The 18,327-nt window shown below is 33.5% G+C and overlaps 1 protein-coding gene across 1 annotated transcript; it reads right to left on the bottom strand.

Annotated features, from left to right (window-relative positions):
- Positions 1–971: 971 nt before the first annotated feature.
- LOC121410446 (metalloproteinase inhibitor 3-like) lies at positions 972–16,774 on the bottom strand. Its single transcript, XM_041602538.1, has 4 exons — positions 15,740–16,774; positions 4,993–5,250; positions 4,438–4,559; positions 972–2,975 (listed from the first exon to the last, which is right to left on the bottom strand). Exons 1-4 carry the CDS (start codon positions 15,894–15,896, stop codon positions 2,793–2,795), a joined length of 720 nt encoding a protein of 239 aa, XP_041458472.1. The 5' UTR covers positions 15,897–16,774; the 3' UTR covers positions 972–2,792.
- Positions 16,775–18,327: the final 1,553 nt, after the last annotated feature.

The raw sequence follows: 18,327 nt of genomic DNA, 5'->3' as shown, positions 1-18,327 counted from the left end.
AAACATTCAAAGGCAGAAAGGAAAGGCATGGCAATTAAAATTCAAATAAGCACCATGTCACAAAATATCATTGAGCTTGCAGGATGTATAATGAAATATATTTTCTAATTATATTTTCTAATTCTAAGTGTTTTTTCTTTTGCCTTTAGTGTCTTTAATACACAAACGTTGAAGAAAAATATAAAACATTCCCCTCATTTATGGCCTTTAAATGTCTGATGTATGAGAACATAAATGATGTACCATCCTTGTATTAAGTGGTTACTACATAACACCATTGCTCATTAAATTAGGTTGCCGTTGGAAGCCTATAGTGAGTCATGCATCTTATATGATTTATACTACACTGTTTTGCTTTGTTCTTTTCTTATATTCATTTAGTTTCTTTATGATGCATAGCAGACAATATTATGTTAACGTTGATATGATTTTTTTTTTCACATTTGACATGTTGCACTTCAAACCACGTTTCTTTGATTTATTATGTATCCTTTCATCGATGTTTGATCTCGTCTTCTATTTGTGAACCTTATGTTCATGAATATTAGCATCATATTGGTATTGCCTATTTTAATCAGTTTTACTGCCTTTACCATCTTAATTTCCTAGTAAAAATTGTGAATAGTTTTCTATAAGGGCACACATGCGCATGTAGGCTTGTGTATGCTAATTCACTTTGCGGATATATTTGAACATTATGCAAACATTCCTAAGTTACCCCCCTCCCCTTCTCTCTCCTGTTCACTCTTCAATTTTTCCTTTCTTCATCCTTATCCCCCATCTTCCTCTCTTTCTCTTGCTATTTCATTCATACACCTCATTACCATTAATCTTTTTTGCATTCAATAGCTTCTAGTTTGCTAAATAAAAAGAAGACAATAAAACCAAGAATTTTGTTAGTTTTTCCAAATGTTTATTTTTTTAATAAAAAAGAAGGTTTGTAAAAAGACATGATAAATTTTACTGATAAGTGCACAAAGCAGAATATACAACATGAATGAACCTTCACCTTCCGAATTGATCTAAATTTGGAACTTGTTGAACACTAATATGCACTGCATATAATCTCTAAGTTTCCCATGGAAATCTTGTTTAGAATATGCTCTATAGTACAATTCCATACCTTTATTATTGCATTATGATAACTATATCATTAAGCAGATCTTAATTTCTCTGAAAATGCAATTAAAGAGTACATTTATTCAGGTGATTCAGGTGTGCATTATTTAATTATAAATCTGTAGTATCCACCTAATTAGGTTGGTTTCAACATACATTCATTTGGGAAATATGTCATTGCTACATGTATTTTTAATTTGTTTTATTTTTATACAAAATATGAAATTTTAAAAGTTGATTTTCGCTTTTGAATTCAATTATTTCCATGGTGTTGCTTCAGTATTTTATTTTTCCATCAGCAATCTTTACTTTTTTTCTTTTTTAATTCTCCTACCTTCATATATGCCTCTCCATCATTTATTAATTTACAAACATCAAATAAAATAGCACAAACATCACATCACAATATAATGATTATACAGTATTTAGCACATTGCACATGGTACATGATAACATTGAAAAAAAAACATTACAAAGGTATAAGAAAGAAAATAAGAAGATTACTTGTATGATTTACACAAACTGCTATTTGTTTTTCTTTCTTAGCATGTTAAGTGTGATTACTGTCTAGTCTTTGTTCAGTCCCTAAAATAAACCCACATTGTACGCAAAGGTATGCAATGAATGATGGATTATTTAGAAGTTGAGGATTCATTTGATGTTTTTTTTTTCATTTTTAAAGAATTTTTCAGTGTGAATGTTTACAATTATTTTGAAACAAAAGTTGAGTTCACAATACTTTGTAATAAAAGCAATGAAGAATAGACAAAGCAAAATATGAAGAAATAGAAAAATGTGTATATAAAAACATTTTTTGTACAAAATTATACAATATACATGTTAAAAAACTAAACAAAAAACAGCTATTAAACATCTAATCTTTTCATCCCTTATGTACAGTTTGTGATACAAAATGTAAAGATTAATTGAAATCAAGGCATATTCACATTTTAACATGTTTTGAAGATATCTCAAATAGAGAAATAATGCATATGGTTATGAATGAGAAATGAACAATTTAAGACACATGCAGGTTATCATTTCTAATGCTGATTTTGATTTCATGATACCTAAATATTTTAATTAAAAATATCTGACTTCATAAAAAATAGAATGTGTGTCTAGTTTCACCAACTCATTCTTTCTGGGATGGGGGGGGGGAGTCTTTAGTTTTGATCTACTATTTGGACTTAAAGATAGATTTCCTTGACTTTCATAGTGAAGTGAAATCATGAATTTTCATAAATAAATCACCTACAAGAAAATAACAGGCTTCTGGAATGGCGTTGCTTTGAAATGCACAATTCTTAGCCTCAGACTGCTTCAGGAAGAATACTCCTTTTTAAAATATGATTTGTTTATTTCATCTGAAAACAAGTGAGGAGCAGTTCCTTTAAAGTGAAATGTGTAGTTATAAAAACCCTGCAGCCTCAGACACTCAGAGGTTTAAGCCATAACTTCAGAACCAATAAGAAAACTTGCTATCTCTTATTAATACTATAGTATATATATATACTATAGTTTAGATGAAAATTTTCATCCCAAACATATCAATTTGATCAATTTTATAAAGATCTTTGCCAGCTGAAGGATGAATGATGGTAAAGGTGTCATCACATGCTTAAGGTGTTAAACACTTGAGTGTAGAGTAGTGTTCAGTGTGTTGATCCATATCAAGGTGATTTTAAACACTGTTTTAAGTCTTTTGATTGATGCCATTGGCAGCCTTGTGCAGTCATTACGCATGCTGTATGTTGATTGGTACATCTACTATGCCACGCATCCCATTCACAACTAGTAGGTAAGGTGTTTGGTTCCGCTTCCCGACATGGATGCTGTAGTCCACAGGTATCAATCTAATCAAGAAAAAAATACAGCATAAGTTAGTATACATTTTAATACAATTCAAATTCAGATTTGTCATTTATGTGGTGATTTTCAACAATAACTGTAATTTTACAAGTGTATTCAAGTTGATATTTTTTTAATCTGTACATTTAAAACTGCATGTAATAGATATCATTTATTACATCTCTCAATGTCACAGTGACACAAAGGAAATCATATTGTAGACCAATCAAAGCTAAGATGTTATGTTGAATAGTATGCTGCTGGTTGGTATGGAATCAGTTTCATTGGTGTGAATAGGGCATTATCTCTCTTCTAAAACAAACAATTCTTCCAAGTCAAAACACAGACAGATATGATATCTGCTCCTGATATCACAAATGTCTTACATTCTCAGCAATCAAGAAATCTAGACTTGCTACAAGACTCAGTCACCCCTTCATTGTAAAAAAGAAAGTATTTCCACCAGTGAGTATGTATATAAAGAAGAGCATGCACGCATGATCAAGAAGGTATCATCCATTTCAGTCTTAAATTCAAGCTATTATCAATAAACCCTCTTCATCTCTCTTATCTGTTGATTTGATATTGGAATTCATCAAGTTGAAAACTGGAACATATTGATAATATTGTAGAACATTCTAAAAACACTTTTTTAGCTATCAGATTACTTTTTTTTTCATTTCACTCACTGATAAAAACTTTTGTTTTCTTCACATTTTTCCTTTTTCAAAGATAGACCATACTTAGTAAGTTATAGTGAAATTATTATGTGGTAAAACATAATATGTTATAAGAATTGTCTTATATTAATGAATATGAAATATGCTGTTTTACAATTCTAAAAGGGAAGTGGAGTAACATTTTGTTAGGGGAAGGATTGCAGAAACCCTTTTTTGGGCAAAGACAATTTGACCCTCATATTACCTCTTAATATATTTCTTTAGGCATATGATATATATATAATGAAATTAACAACCTAGTGACCTTGATGTCCAGTATTTGACATGTATTCCTATGCTCAGCAAGTAGATATTGCTTGATGCCATATCAAGACTCAATTTTTCATTAAGAGAATGTATGAGAGGATGAAAAATTGAGTTTATTGTATTTTAGATAAAAACTGATCTGCTGATAGTTTTGAAAAGAGATCAGCTAGATCTTATCAATAGTAGATGTAGAATCAGTGATATATTTGAAGAAAAAAGTGAAATCAAATCTAAACCTCAATTAAATTTAAAAAAATCTTAAGAGTGTACATGATGTGTTTGGCTTAAGCCAGAAACATGTGGTCTACACTCTGTCAAGCAGTAGGCTATATAAGGCTTTGTAATATACTAGGCATCCCGCTGAGCTCTATTTGCTTCAGGACTGGGCTTTGGTCCATGAAAATGTGCATTATACTTCAATAAAATTGTATCATAACATGTTAATACACTGACAGAGGATTGAAAAAAAAAATCAACTCACCTGACAACTACAGTTTTCAGCATACCAGTATCTGAGTCCTTTTCTTTGCTTTGGTGTGATGGTCTTCCATGAATGATGCCAATCACAGAATTCAAAATTAAGTCCTCCATGACCAAATGTACCTGATGATGAATAAACAATAAAAGGGATGAGGTTATTTGAAGATATCAAACATAAAATTATGGTGGTTTTCTAACTTAAATACATGTGTTTAATTTATTGGAAATGAATAAATGTTGCTCTTTTCAACTGGTATTTCTACATCTACTTTTGATAAGAAGGGGAAAAATCCTCTATAGTGTTCTAGATATCGAGAAATTGATCAAGTTTTTAATGGGATTAGATGGGGTGTACTTGCTTTATATGCAGTGTATTTGCTCTTACTCTTTGGGGTGTAGATTTGAGTTTTAATGTGTATAGTTTGTAATGATTACATTCAAATAATTTCAGACATTTTTAGGGGGACATTTTTTCCCGAAAAGCACTAAGAATATTAATAAGAGGAAAACAGAGTGTATTTGTTTAAATTTTATTGAATATCTTTTGATTACTTACCCATGATAACATAGATTTCATCATTAATGAGAGTTCCAACTCCGCATAATGAATCATAGAAAGGTGAATAGATGTTAACCGTTGTGGTATGTTTGAGTTTCTCAAATCCTTTATAAACTTTCTGGATTACCCCAGACCATTCCCTGCGTGACTGACTGAGTACTTCAATAGGTAGGTCAGGTATCTCCGGGTCGTTTATCTCGTATCGTTTTCCATTTGGTAGCTTCAACTTTTGCTTGAAAATTTTCACTCGGATTGCTGTGATACAGGAGAAAAAAAAAGAATAATGGGTTAGCCATGGAGAATACTCAAGTAAAAGAATTCCTTTGACAGCCAATAAGAATCGGCCAGTATTACTATGTTGGATGCAATCCATCTTCTCTTTTTCCTTTTTAGGGGGTTAAGTACTAATTTTTTTTTAGAACACCTTGGTTGGGCAATTGGTTTACACTTCGTAATTCCGAAGGTTCCGAAACACTTAAATTGCCTATAACCTCGACGTTCGTTAATCCGAAAATGTAAAAGGGTTCGTTAATCCGAAAAAAAAAAAAGAAATAAGGTTCGATGTTTCGAAGGTTCGTTAGTCTGAAAAACAAAATATGGTTCGGTATTCCGAAGGTTCGTTAATTCGAAAATGAAATAAGGTTCGTTGTTCCAAAGGATCATTTGCCCGAAAACGAAAAAGGTTCGTTAATCATTACGACTTCGGACTAACGAACATTCCCAATTACGAACGTCATTTCGTTTCGGATTAATGAACCTTCGGAATTACGAACCTCATTTTGTTTTCAGACAAACGAACCTCATTTCGTTTTCGGACTAACGAACCTTCGCAAATATGAACCTTCGGAATAACGAAGCTTCGGAATTACGAATGTATGCGGGGCAATTGTACATGCATGTGATAAGGTGAAGCAAAAGGGTGTGATATTTTTAACAACCAAACCATAGAAATATTTCACAGAAAAAAAATGAAATAATGAGAATGACTTGTAGTGTGCCAATTATGGTGCTACTGATTGTAAGTCAAATCCATGCCTGGAGGCTTATACACCCTTTTAATCAGTATTTTGCTCTCTAATTGCTGTCCCATGCTGGGATTCGGTTCACTTGTCTTAAAGTCACACTCTATTCAGACTTTTTATCGCTGCATTAGAGTTGCAGTAATCACAGCACGACACTGATACCAACATATGGGACTGTTATCCCCCTCAGGGTCAAGCGGTAAAAGTAAGGAATTTAGAAATAATTTTAATGAGGCTGTATTTCAGGAAAATGTAAAGTTATAACTTGTAGCATCACCAAAAATTGTTAGGTTTTTTCAGTCATAAATGTGTTTTTCAATCTACAATGTACTGCTTTTTTAATGAGACAGAAAAGAGTAGATTTTTCCACATGGCAATTTTAGCTTAACAAATAAATCCTGTAATGGTAATTCTTTTGGGACTTACCTACATATGTGGCCATTTGATCATTAGCCTCTATAAAAGGGTAATTAACAGTATGTTTTGTTTTTTGAGCCCCCAGATGTGTGTCTTTGTAGTTGACGTACTCATGAAGTGCAGCTCATTACTATCCAAATTGGGAATGGTAATCTTTTTAATAGATGTTTCATGCAAGATTGGTTTTAAAGAATTCAGAACCAGCAATTTTCATTGTTACCCCCCCCCTCAATTTTGCAGCATTAACATTGTATTGCTAAAAGTTTATATCTAGTATGTCTATAGGCATGCTTAAAACTATCAAACACAGTAAATCAAGTTTGTTTTAATTTAATAAAGTTACTTCATTAAAAAAAAAAATTTGCAAGGGATGTAGTGAGGGAAGGGAAAGGGGTTACAATGAATGCATGGGATTGTCAGGAGAGAGAAGAGAGAGAACTTTGCCATCATGCCAAATTTGGTAGATAATATTGGACTCCTTTTTGGAACTTACACCTGACCATATATGGTATCACTTCTTGCTTATGTTAGGACTCTTGCCATGAACTCTTGTATATAGCTCAGTGACCTGCTCTGGTCATATAAATTTCCTATTATTTGCCTCGAGGTATAAAGTATTTTGATGGTGCTAGCAGAAGATAAGCATTAGTTTTGTCTCCCCCCCCACAGAAGAAATGAAAAGATATTGATAAGAATTGCTGTTATGGAGTAATTATTTGAAATTTAAGACTTCATTGTCATAAATGGATTTGTGACTATTTCAGGATAAACTCATTTTTTATGAAACATACTGTACACCTATATATACCGGTGAGCTTTAAATGAAAGCAAAACAAATCAAAAAGAAAATAATGTGATATTCGTAGAATTATAACAAATTTTTATTACAAATTGAACCTTCCCAATGAATTTAAATTGCCCAGTTTTCTTATCTTTCATTCTTATAAACGAGTTATTAATAATGTACTGTTTCTTTGGTAAGGACAGGGTAGCCTATTCTTATCGTTTAAATGTGAAGGACATCATGTTTGATTATCAGATTTCATTCTTTGTTGTAATTCATTGTTCACAGCTTCATCAAGCACAAAGTTAACAAATATCATTGTCAGAAAGGTCCAAAATCCATTTTTCATGGTCTCTTTCTATTTACTTCTACCCAGATTTCTCTTTCATTATTATTGACTCTCGAGACTAATCCAACTGATAAATACCTAACTACCAGGTGCAACTTACTGCTGCTATTCAATTTATTTTGCATCAATGTTTTTAAATGAAAGGTTATGAATCATTTTGCTAAAAATCTTCCAAAACCTGTCATCTGTGACAAGCTCAATTGAAGATAAATGGTACCAGATCTGGCTCTATTCTCAAACATGACAATTGTCGGTGCAAATGATTTCCCCTGCATTTGAATCGTTGATATAAAAGATCTGACATGATTTGTTATTGGGTTTTTATAGATTTAATGAGGCGTGTGGCAAGAAGCGTCTTTTATTGGTAATTGCTTACCGGAACTATATCCTTTCTAAAAAAAAATATTTTAATTGGATTAATGGCTCTTATTGTGCAAAGATTTTAATATTGATCAATCATTCACACCACAATATTAGTAAATTTTCTAAAAACACAAGTCCTAATCTTGCATCAATTTTTTGATATTCACTCATTTCTCTCAAGCAAGCAAAGAATTGTGAGGATTTCTCTGGAATGCTTTTAGAAAGATAGGTTTTGTAAGTCCAGTCTTTTGGGCTATCTTTTCTTAACCTCTTTACTTATTGATATCTCCATCTGTGTTTACTACACACTATTTAAAGTGCCATACAAAATTGTTTAGAATTACACTTGCCCTCCCCACCCCCTCATATTAAGTAAACTGTATATTGCATATCTGGCAGGATAGTGATCATATTGAGCATAAAAATCAAGACAACCTTCATCACACGGTAGATAAACTTGACAATGGTATTCTGGTCCAGGGGTCGTAATGGTCAAGAGCGCTGATGATGTCATGTGAATGGTGGATTGTGGGTAAAGAATTACTGGAATGTAAGAGATAGCAACAATTGCCGCAGGTCACTTTTTGTGTTGATAGATCTCTTGTTTAAGAAATAATATCAAGGAAAGCTCTTCCTCACCTTCTTAAAACATTAAAAAGATCATCATTGGGTATCAAGTTGTATTTATTTTACACAACATATGAATATAATTTTCAGAGACAATTTGAAGTATATTTCATTTTTATCATAATTTTATCAGAAACAGTAAAACATATTGATTTATTATTTTCCATATAGAGCTAATCAAGAAAATTTTTCATTGATGAATTCAGAATAAAGCTTTTTCATAGATGATTCCATAATTTCTAAGATAATCCATAAATTTCCATTAGATACATCATTTAGTAATTTATTTTTCATAAAGGTAATTTTTTCCAAACACTGGTATAATATATGCATCTCTAATGTATTATAAAGTATTTTAAGCTCATGGATCGTGACTTCAGTCAACAGAAGGAATGGTCATCCAATCACTACATTCTTGGATTTAAGATCAAGTGTCGCATAGATTCTTGTGTGAGGTACGTGGACGTCACGCTACACCAATAGGTCAGTGATAGAGTTGAACTACGCTTGCGTTACCCTTGATTGATGGTTTCAAACTCACTATATGATTACTCCCAATATTTGATTTCAATCATTAAGGATTTACAAGGGATTACTGCTAAATCAGTAGGGTTGAAGTGTTAAAGGAATAGGGTTGTATTCTGCAGAACAGGGCAGCAAAAGGTGTTCAAATATTATTAAATATAACTGCTAATGGATGAGATAAAAGGTAGATATATCCCATCTTTTGGTGATCATGTCAAAAGAACATTAGAGCTTACAAAATTCATAACAGGAAAATGAACTTGATGTCTTTGTGATTTTTCAAGGGAAGGGGGCTAGAATTACATTTCCACTCAATATTAGAACAAAGCATGAAACTTTAAAATGTTTCACGATGATGGATTAAGGAGTGAGACCTTTCATTTTACACATGGTAAAATCATTAGGAGTAACACTTTTTGTTTGATGTGATCTTTTTTCACAAGCAACTGTTCAATCGTAGATGTACTTTCAATTCCATGTTAAACTGTTAGACAACCAGCCGATGGAAATTCTTTTTGTGCATTATCTACATTATGTTTTATAAAAGTTTATGAAAGAGCTTATATTCGAAACCACTTTGAAATGAATATCATAATTTGGCAGTGATATGCGCTATATAAGCATGATGGTATTATAATGTTTGAGACATTTGCAATTATTTCCTTTTAAAGTTATAGATTCTCAAAGTAGTGTGAATGTATTAGATTTGTAAACAAAGAAAATTGTGTAGTAAAAACTATTAATGCAGACCTGCCAACCTGAAAAAGAACATTTCAGTATTTTAAAGTTGAAAATCAGTATTTCGGTGAGGAAATCAGTATTTAAAAAAAAATAGGACCACGCATACAACTGAAACTTTAGAAATCAGTATATTACATGAAACTGTCAGTATTCTTCTCACTTTTCAGTACTCAATACTGAAAATCAGTACTAATTGGCAGCTCTGTAAATAATGTATATGGAAGCATGGTGCATTTTATCTGACAATGTATTAAGTGAGCAGGTTCAAACTCAGAAGGCTGTTAACAACAACAGTGATGGCCCACTTGAGCAAATATCCACAGCTGTTCATTTACTATCATCAATCTTCTACCACCATGGATGGTAATACTAGGAGGCTGTAATTAGAAGATGGCTATTAACACCTTGGCTTGTATCATCTGTTGCTTGTTTGAAGACAAAGATCAACTCCTGCATCATTGTGAAGTCATCTATTGTGCTACAAAGCTTTACTTGAATTGTTTGACATCACAAACCCCCACACATCCACTGCCCATTCATAAACTCCTTTGAAGTCACCTATTGCTGCCCTAAGGCTTAAAACTTAAGCAATTCACACTTCACTATTATCTTACACCAACCTCACAAAAAGACCCCTAAGTCATCATCTATGAATGAGTTGAATCTTTTCAGTCTTACAATAGATGCTTCCTTTATTGTTCCTTAAGTTTACCAGGAACTCCTTATAGCCTGTGTGCCATGTTTGCCCTTTGTAGTAATTAGTTGTGCCAGGAGTGGAGCTCAGTTATGAATATACACAAAGAGGAACAACCAGGGTGCTTGATATCAAAACTGTAAAGCAACGTCTGCTTCTCATTAAAACAAACCCACCCAGATCATTATATTCATTTTCATTAACATCACAATCAGCATTTGTTTCTGTTTGATATGATATTGGAGGGGGGGGGGGGGGTGATAATGTATTTCACTTTATTAAACCCCAACATCTGCAGACTGATAATGCCTTTAATCTTTCTTTTTTAATTAATTAGTTCAATCTACCAACATGCTTGTAAGTCAGTAAAGATATTGAAAGAGAAAGGGGTAACAAAATTGACAGATTGCTGGGGGAATGAGCAAATGTAATAAAATACATGCATCTTTAGGGTACAGAGAGAAAGCAAATGATAATCTTTGATCTGGTTAAAATCTCTTTATAAGAGTAATTGTCTTAAAATGGATTGGAGTTCTTCATATTTCCAAATCATCCATAATCTCCTGAATGGAAAGTTCATTTACACACATTAGATATGTTTTTATTTCTCTCTTTCCAACTCCCCTGAACCAATAGTTATTATCTAAACTCTTATGATTTCCCTCCAAAATGATATTTACTCTCTCACCATCTGGTACTAGGTTTGTCAATAAGTCTTGTTTGTCAAAGACACTTTATCCCCCTGTACCCCATCCCTTGGCTATACAAACAACTGCTGTCTATTGCAAACCTACTGCTATTACACAGCCTTCAATTCTGTTTAATTTAACACCAGAAGAACCAATATCAAGAACCAATTTTTTTTTTGGTATTTGAGAGGATAGCAACAATAGGAAACCTGTAAGCTGTTTCAATCAGGCAAAAGTGTTTATTTAGTTTTTAATCTAAAGATAGTTAACCGTTGTTCAACCCCTTGACTGGTGAGATCAGCCATTTCAAATGCACACGGAGCATTACTCTGTAATCATACAATTTAATGCAATGTAGAGTAGACCAAAATGATAAATATTTTCCCTCACTTCCCGTTTCTGGAGTCATTAGCTTCATTCAGCCATTTTGTGACATCAGTGCTCTTTAAATTTATGAGAAATGGGTTTTTAATAACTTTATTTGAAATGGAGCCAGTAGAATTATCTTCCTAGCCACTGTTCAGAAGCATCCTATATGCAGCATCCTCCTATGGGTTTATGTGGTTAGAGTGGTTTTAGATGGGACCTTTGTACTGTCTACTGTTCTTTTGTTTGGGATGATAGATAAAGATGGGCTGTCACAACATCAGCGTATGATCGTCAACCAATGTGAGAAGAGTATGGGGTAGAATGAATGGATGATGTTAGTGCTGGGGTGGAGTTAAAAGATGCCTTCCTATCATCTGAGTGTAGTCCAATTATTAGCCCCTCTTGAGAGACTCATTCATGAAAAATATCAGTGGAAAGCCAAGCAGACATTAACAGTGCTTTGAGTGTGGTCTTTGTGCTTGTATGGGTATATGTAAAATGAAACTGAATGAATAAACAAAGACAATTCTCTGTACTCACTCAGCAATAAGATGAGTCTATATCTTGATTAGATATCACATATGAAACATATGATTCATTTTATCTCAAAGACAACTGACAAGCTTGTATGTACAGTAATATAAATTCTCCACAAAACCCTTGCTTATCTTGGGATTTTAAATTCAGGATTGATTCTAAAGGTGGATGTGGTTATAATAAGAGCTGTTTGAATGTTATTACACTGAGACTGCTTTTTTTACCATCCTACCAGCAAGAAAGAATTAAAATTAAACAATGCAGAATTTATTCTTATGGAATAGAAATTGTGGTTTTATGCTCTACAAGAGTTGGAGTGACCTAGTGGGAAGTGAAATATCAATTTAATGTGATTAACAATTATCCTCTATTCTGAAGCCATACACTATATATCAAGAGTGCTAAACCTCAAATGACCCTAGCAAATTAAACTACAATGTGGTGAAACCATACAAAGGTTCGTTGGGTTAACAGGATAAGAGTACTTGTAGCAATCTCAAGATGAATTTGTTACATAGGACTGGACCATGTGGGAGTTCTTAGTTCAATAAATGGGTTAGGAGCACACAATTAGGACCATGCTGTGTGTTTAAATTGGCAACCAGTATGACATCACACCTTAAACCATATTCACCTTCACTTCCCCAGCTGCATACTAACATTCTTATCCACTCTGAATAAGACCTGAATGAACATCTGCTACCCAGGCTACCCCCAGAGTAGTGTCTTTCTATTAATCCAACTCTACTCATCTCAGTTTAGAGAATAATGAAATAGAATGCATAAAAATATGGATTTTTCTCCATCTAAGCCCCCAACCCCTTTTTCATTCCTTAACACACTGTCATCTATTGTATTATCTTGGCTTTGGTAGAGGCACGTGCCACCCCTAGCTTCAGCTCCACACCCTCCCCACGCTACCCCCAGACAATGGCCCATGCCAAGCGACAATTGTTTGGCTTTGATGACTCCTAAGCTCTGGATGAAGGGATGCAAAAAATCAATAAAAGACTGGCGTTAGGGGCGCATGCTGGTCACAAGACCAAGACACACTGTTAAGAAAAAATAATAATCTGATGGTCTGCCATGTATTATTACTGATCTTTATTTGCCCTAATGGAATTTGTTGTTTTTATAAGATTTGCATGATAATTAAGGAAAGGTTGTGGTTGTTTAGGTAAACTCAGAAACTGATGCAAGTTGTTCTTACAAGGTTTTACCATGGGATTAATCTTGTATTCCTTAAAGGCAAGATTAAGTTAGAAAGAGAAAGGATATGAAGAGGAGAGAGATACAGAGAGAACGAATTAATACAAATCACAAGGATAACAAAGTAAAAATCTAAAGTTGGGGAAGGAGATAAAGAGGAATAGGGGACAAAAACAGCCAATAAGACCACTTTGAAGTTGTTTTCATATTCAGAATATGGAGCTAGTATGATGCCTGGAGGCATAACTGACTGAAAAGAACCTCATTATCAGAGAGGAAGAAAGACCCTTGCCTTATAAAGAAAAAGTTTCAAACAGTGATCAGAAACCTGCAAAGTGTTTGTGAAAAAGCCAATTGTGCTGAAAATTTAGACATGTCAGATTTAAGCAAGTCAAAGAGAGACAGAAAGCCAGCATTTCTTTACAGTAACGCTTTTCCTCACAGTGTCTAATAATACCTATTTGGAGTTGTCTCGAGGGAATGGTTACACTTTCAATCATCGATTTTCAAACTTTTTGGAATGCAAAATTCCCTTTGTCACATGTAATTGAAAATAGAGTTATCATCATGAGTAAAGCCGAAAATTACCATTGAAGTGTTAAAAATTGAAGTGTTAAAAATATTCTGTAAAATCATGGACAGCTTTCAGTTAAAGGAATCTCATCTATTTTATCACCATTTTAAGATATTCAGATGCTTATTGGTGTAAATTGTAAGATTAAAACATAAAAATTTATGGTGAAAAGAAAATTTACTGTTTGATTTTTATGTTTTATAATAGATGATTTTCTTTACTTTTCAATTCTGATGATTTAGGGGAAAGTGAATAGCATCGAGAGTTGATTTTATGAGATTCCATCCTTCTAAATTGTTCCTTCTCCAATAAACCATAGAAATAGAGAATATGAATAGATAAATGATTTTACTTCATACATCAAGCAAAGTATTGTATGCAAACAATATTTTCTCAATATTGCCCCTCTTAGAAAAGACTTAAGCCCCAGGCAATTTATTGGATAATCTGCCCTCAAGTTAAACTCCCCTAATTTGAGTAATTGTCCCAGGACATCCTTGTTTTCACAATAACTTTACCAAAGCCATCTGCCTAGTTCCTGCTATTGAATCCATGTTTTTGTGAGAGGTAGATGTGAAAGACACAGAGGGGAGGGAAACCTTTGTTAGTAAGACTATTAACTGAAACCTAAGTAGTTTTAAGGAGGGTTTAAGATGGGGAGCATCAGAGACTCTGCAAACATAGTTGGGATAAGAATCTTAAAATCAAACATTGGTTCAATGAAAGAAGAAACTAGCAAATGAGTAAACTTAACTACAGTACCTTCCATAACAATTTCTACTTGTCCATCTTGTTCAATTTCATCTTCATTTGATTGAGAGTCAACCTTATCACAAATATGGTGATGACAATTTGCATTCTAATAATTCAGTTTTTGGAGTAGAACCATTTCTTTTATAAAGCTTAAAGCTATTAACAATAATCAGTCCTAATCAATCATCAATCCTTTATGTAATATAAATTCATACATATTTAGAATCTTTCATCAAATGTTAAGTATTTGTTTTGAGAGTGTATTTGATCAAGTAATTAAAAAAAGTGAAATTTAATGAAAGACAAAAACTGCATAAAACACTTCTTTGTCTTGATTTCTGAGCAAAAATTCCAAAAATATGATTCAACATTTCAAGCATAGTTGTCTCATTAATCTAAGAAATTTCCATTTTGATATGTATACATGTTATCATAATTATTAAGTCAGATGGTAAGGTGGAAATGCAGTAATCAATTTCCTGCTTAGATTAATGAGAAACTATACATATTGACCTTCCCAGTAGTAGTAGTTTATGCCAGACCAAATGCAATAATCCTTAAGGTGTGGGGTGAACATTGTGGTATCTTATTATCGATCAGAACTTGCACCTAATAATATGTTTCATTGTCAGAGTCTTCCAGTTGATGTGTCGGTGAAATTAAAATAAGTAGTTTGATTATACACCAACTTGGTGGACTGTACTTTCGTGGATAATAATGATGAATTCTCTTTAGATTTAAAAATAATTGAAAATCATATTTTCAATTTTAGTGAGGGATGCATATGGAACTCTTGCCAAAATCATTATTATGATTATATAATTGATCCGAAAAAAATATCTTGTCTGATAATTATTTGATTGAGAAAATCATATACTGCTAAAGTAACAGATTTTTGTGATGAGAAATTATTGATAAAACCATGAATAATAATGGAACATTTTTTAATGCTAGTCAGAGTCTTCTACAATCACAATTACCTGAAATTGAAAAAAAGGCTCTTGTATTATATCTAGTACAAATTTTGAAGACATTTTGTGAATGTAACAATGATGTTCAATTGGAGAGAAGTTCAAGTAAGTTTTACTCACCATAATCTGAGTCACAGTAATGCTGCTGAGGATGCTTTGGTAAACAGGTACAAGCTTGGACAAAGTCAGCTTCCAGAAGAAAACAAGACAGGAGTAAGATAATGAACATCACCATCATCATCATGCTTTTTCTTATTGCCGGACATAACACTTCCATCTTAAATCTGATGAGTTGTTTACGAGTGTCAGCTTTGCTATGGATGGTATACCTCTGAATATGTTCTTCAACAGAGTGTAACTTTAGGCGTGGAATTCTTCTCCTGTAAGCTTACACCTGATAGGCGTCTCATTCAAGTTTGGAAGAGATCTACTTGTAGCTATGACCGCCTTGCTTGATGTTTTCAAACTCAAGTGAAGGCGGGGTTGCCAATATTGCGATTGTTCTTATCCTAAGCCCTTCTAGCTCAGCTGGAGATGGCTTATTAGGCGGACTGGACCAAATGAAGTCAACATATGAACTAAATACTGATTTGACTTACTGAGTTAATAGAATGCAGTAAATCGGTATATATAATTCAAAATAAAAAACAGTTTGTTCTATCAGGATGCAATATTTTTAAAGATTTCTCCCATCATAGGCTTATACCAGTGACTGCATGGAGTTGAGGCTTGCTCTGACTGCTCTAAAAGCTAAAGTTGTTTTACTTTTTCTACTCCCTGCGATGAGATGAAAAAAGACGATGATAGGCTGCCAGTGAAGACAATTAATTCGGCACGCGAGGGCACGTGGGCCTTTGATAGCTCTCGCATGAATAACTCTCTTCAACCACAGCTACACTTCAAACAATAGTCTGGCCAACGCGTGGAAGTGAAAAAAAAAGTGGGAACAGAGCTGAATAAATGCTGCTGCACCCCTCTAATGAGTTACGATACTGAATGATCGGTAGAGGAGAGAGGGAAGAAGAGGGAGAGAGACAGGGAGAATGAGAATAGTCCTGGTGCTTAGCGCAAGAGCAAACCTCGCAAACAAGCACCCTGTTTCTAAAGTAAGTTCCCTTTGACTCTACCTAACCCAATGTAGAGTAGAGAACAAAAGAAGTCGCGTGGCTGAAGGATCAAAGGGCACATCAGACCCTAAGCACAATGAACTTCCAGTCGCGCTTGGCTGGCTGGCTTGTGGTAGTAGCATTGAACATTAAACCCCCTCGCTACTGCTACTATACCATGGTCTTTAGTATGCATTATCAATGCAGGGGGTGTATACATGCATATTTAGTAGAGTTTTAATGGGCTTTGGGCACGCGCCTATAGCACCTGGTGTGGGTCTTTGTTTACTCACGCACTCATGCCTGCTCAACCAAATAGACCCCCTTCCTATCTTTTATCATTTTATGTCCACATAGACCTCATAAATAGAGATAGAATAGATGAAACCAACCAGACAGGGACCCTTTGATGGAGTACATAACTATAGTGTGGTAGCTCGGTGCAGGTGCAAGTTAGATCGATGATAAACCATTTGCTACTCTGTCAAGGACTTACTTAAATTCAATTAAAACTGTAAATTAACATCTTATTTTTCAAGAATAATTTCTTTTATTAGTAAATTACATATAATTCATGGGTAATGGGAAGGGAGGAATGGAAATGGATAAATGACACTCAGTGGGCCACAACTAGTTGGTGGACACATTGGCAACCAGAAAAACAAGTAAAAAATGGGTTGGCCTGTAGCTTTTTCTGTGTGAGACATGTCATAGCTTGCACTTTTAGGTTGTCAAATACTCCCAAAATTGAACGAATGGGTATTTTTTTCTAAGAAAAGATATAGAAAAATAAAGAAGGAAAAGGATAAGTTTTTACAGTTTATTCACTCACGCACAGAAAAATGTAGTCATGACTTTTTAAAGGTTTGATACGTCACAAGCAGCTCCTCCACAAGTTGTGTTATATGTTTTTGAGAAAATGCTTTTTTCTGAAGAATTTGAAAGCAGTTTTATTTTTGTGATGGATCCATCACAATGTGAGTTTAGATACAGTATATCCACTATCAGATGGTCCAGACACAGTATTTCATACCCCATTCTAACAGAAAATATTTTTATTCACCATATTCAATTATAAAATTATAACTTATGGAAACAATATTATATTATGTATTGTGAAGCTGCTTGCATATAATGTCACAATTCTTTTTTGAATGAATTTGCAGGGTTGGCGATTTTTTTGATTTTTTAAAAAAAATAAAAAAAATCGGATTTATTTGATTTAAATCAGATTTTTTTGATTTTTTTAAAGTTCCTTCGAAAAAAAAGGGTAATTATCCCCCCCCCCCTTACTCTTACAATGACATCAATATTGATGTTATACATTTCACCCCTAATATTGTTCTTAACCACATATTTTGTAATTAAAATCCAGTAAAAATGGACAATTAAAAATAAATTTGAGGAATCATGTATCTGAACTTAATTCTATCATACATAGGCCTATGAAGGAATATTCCACAGGGAATTCCCAGTGAGTAGAGAAAATTCCCCTCTGGGATTTTTCATTCAAATATTTAAAAAAATCCAAGAGAAAAATCCCTTATCAAAACTGCCAACAAACCCTTTGCCAATTACTAGTATTCATGTATATTGTAAGAG

This window comes from Lytechinus variegatus, chromosome 3 (genome assembly GCF_018143015.1).
Source record: "Lytechinus variegatus isolate NC3 chromosome 3, Lvar_3.0, whole genome shotgun sequence".
Lineage (NCBI taxonomy): Eukaryota > Metazoa > Echinodermata > Echinoidea > Temnopleuroida > Toxopneustidae > Lytechinus > Lytechinus variegatus.
This window is presented reverse-complemented; position numbering and strand designations above follow the sequence as displayed.